General features: G+C 59.0%; 1 protein-coding gene across 1 annotated transcript in view; it reads left to right on the top strand.

Annotated features, from left to right (window-relative positions):
* The window catches only part of COL26A1 (collagen, type XXVI, alpha 1), a gene marked incomplete at its 5' end in the record, with an annotated part of 122,916 nt that overhangs the window by 105,039 nt on the left and 15,401 nt on the right, over nt 1-2,476 (top strand). The window contains one exon of the mRNA XM_010854335.1: nt 2,052-2,208. Within this exon, the coding sequence (XP_010852637.1) occupies nt 2,052-2,208 (157 nt within the window). The remainder of the gene's footprint in view (nt 1-2,051; nt 2,209-2,476) is intronic.

The following is a 2,476-nucleotide window of genomic DNA, read 5'->3' as shown; positions in this document are numbered from 1 at the left end:
GCATGAGGTCCTCACCCACGGCCGTGGTCGGGGGCTGCAGGAGGGAACGGGGGCAGGTGGAGGGGTGGGGCAGTGGGCTCTAGGCAGGAGGGCTAGGGCCCTGGGAGAGGCCCGAGGACCCATTGGGTCCTCCTGGAATTAAGGTTACCCAGGACTCTGGCGGTTGGGGTGGGCGCAGGGTAGGGTGGGGTGGGGTATAAGCCGGGGCTGGAGCTTGGACGCCTTCAGGCACTACCTAGCATCTGCAGAACTAGACGCCAGCGATTCCGCTCCCAGCGGCCCCCAGACAGGCTCGGAGCGCTTTCATCTCACGGCGCTGAGTCTGAGAATCTTGCTGGATGTGGGGTTCGGGTTTCTAAGGCGGCGGCGGCGGGGGGGCGGGGGGGGTGGGCACATGAGACACTGGACTTCTTCCTTCCTGTCTGGCAGGTCGGGACGGGAAACCGGGCTCCATCTGATATGGCGGGGGAACCCCAGTGCCCCCCTTTTCTGGGGTGGGTGGGTCCACGCGGGTTAGCACCTGCCCGCCGGCCCTGAGCAGATCCCGGTGTGCGGCGCCCCCTGCTGGCCTATTTGGGAACAGCCGGACCTCCTGGCTCCCTGTGCTGTGCCGTGCGCTAAGAACACTGGAGTGGGTTGATATTTCTTTCTCCAGGGAATCTTCGCAATCCAGAGATCGAACTCACCTCTCCTGCATTGGCAGGTGGATTCTTTACCACTGTGCCGCCTGGGAAGCCCCAAGTACAATTTTGATAAGTGAAAGTGTTAGTCACTCAGTCATGTCTGACTCTTTGTGACCTCATGGACTGTAGCCCGCCAGACTCCTCTGTCCGTGGGATTCTCCAGGCAAGAATACTGAAGAGTCAGTTGCCATGCCCTCCTCCAGGGGATCTTCCCGACACAGGGATTGAACACACGTCTCCTGTGGTTCCTACATTGCAGGCAGATTCTTTACCGTTTCAGCCACAAGGGAAGCCCAAGAGTACTGGAGTGGGTAGCCTATCCCTTCTCCAGGGGATCTTCCTGACCCAGGAATCGAGCTGTAGTCTCCTGCACTGCAGGCGGGTTCTTTACCAGCTGAGCTAGCAGGGAAGCCTTCCTGGCTCCCAGGTGCCGTGAATTAGGAAGTGTCTCCCTACTGAGGCTCTGTGTCCTTTTGGGTTTTAACCCCTGCTTTCCTCTGGGGGAGAAGATGGGCTGTTTTCCAGGCGGGCCCTGAGTAACCATGGCCACCTTTGTTTCCCTGGAGCTCTTGCTAAACTCGGACACTGAGCTGGGCCCGCTTATTCTTTCTTTCTCCTTTTTTTTCTTTTCTTCTGTTTTCTCCTCTTCTTTCCTTCTCTTCCCTTTCCTTTTCTTTCTTTCCCTGTCCATCTCTCCCTCCTCGCACCCATCCAGCCAGCCACAGACATTCCCTGACCACGCTGTTTGTGCCCTGAGCCAGACAGTGGGGGGGACAAGCCTGCCCAGTCCCTCTCCAGGGAAGAACCAGTGAAATGGGGGTGACCGTGGTCATTATTCAGAGAAGGCAATGGCACCCCACTCCAGCACTCTTGCCTGGAAAATCCCATGGACGGTGGGCTGCAGTCCATGGGGTCGCGAAGAGTCGGACACGACTGAGTGACTTCCCTTTCACTTTTCACTTTCCTGCATTGGAGAAGGAAATGGCAACCCACTCCAGTGTTCTTGCCTGGAGAATTCCAGGGATGGTGGAGCCTGGTGGGCTGCCGTCTATGGGGTCGCACAGAGTCGGACACGACTGAAGCGACTTAGCAGCAGCAGCAACAGCAGCAGTGGTCATTATTCAGACAAGCACAGTCTAATCCCAGTGACAGCCACTCTAGGAGAAAAGTATGGTGGCTCTGAATGTGTCCGCAGGGGCCCTGCCTGAGCCGGAGGAGGGTCGGAGGGCTTCCTGAGGTGGGGGCGGGGCGGGAGAACATTCCAGTCGGGGGACGGTGGTCGCACGAGTGGGCGGTGCTGGTCCCCTGGCACTCACGTCCCCGCTCACCCGTGCCCCGGGCCTGACCCTCTGCCCTTCTGCGGCCCAGGTTCTCCTTCTGGAAGCAGCAGAGCGGCCCCCAGGCCCAGACAATGACCTTCCGACGCCCCAGAACACCCCACCACCCTGGAACGAGGGTCTCCTCCCTGACGCCATCCCGCTTGCCCACCCCGGGCCCCAGATGAGAAGGCCCACAGGCCCGGCTGGTGAGTGAGGCCTGCGGGGGGCAGGGGGTTGGCAGGGGGAAGGCCTCTCAGGGTCTCCACCAGTAGGTCATACACACCCAAAGGGCATTTTGGAAAACTGAGCTAACATTTAAAACCTGGGGGGTTTCACATAAAAGTCAGGATTTCTCTTAGAAAAATGGAAGAGCTGGCCATTGGGGTTGGCAGTCCCTTACAGAAACAATTGGCTGGGACTTCCGTGGTGTTTCTAGTGCAAGGGGTGAGGTTCAGTCCCTAAGATCCCATGTGC

This window comes from Bison bison, unplaced genomic scaffold (assembly GCF_000754665.1).
Source record: "Bison bison bison isolate TAMUID 2011002044 unplaced genomic scaffold, Bison_UMD1.0 scf7180017864340, whole genome shotgun sequence".
Classification (NCBI taxonomy): domain Eukaryota; kingdom Metazoa; phylum Chordata; class Mammalia; order Artiodactyla; family Bovidae; genus Bison; species Bison bison.
Note: the sequence above shows the minus strand (reverse complement) of the source record. Positions and strands in the feature narration are given on the sequence as shown.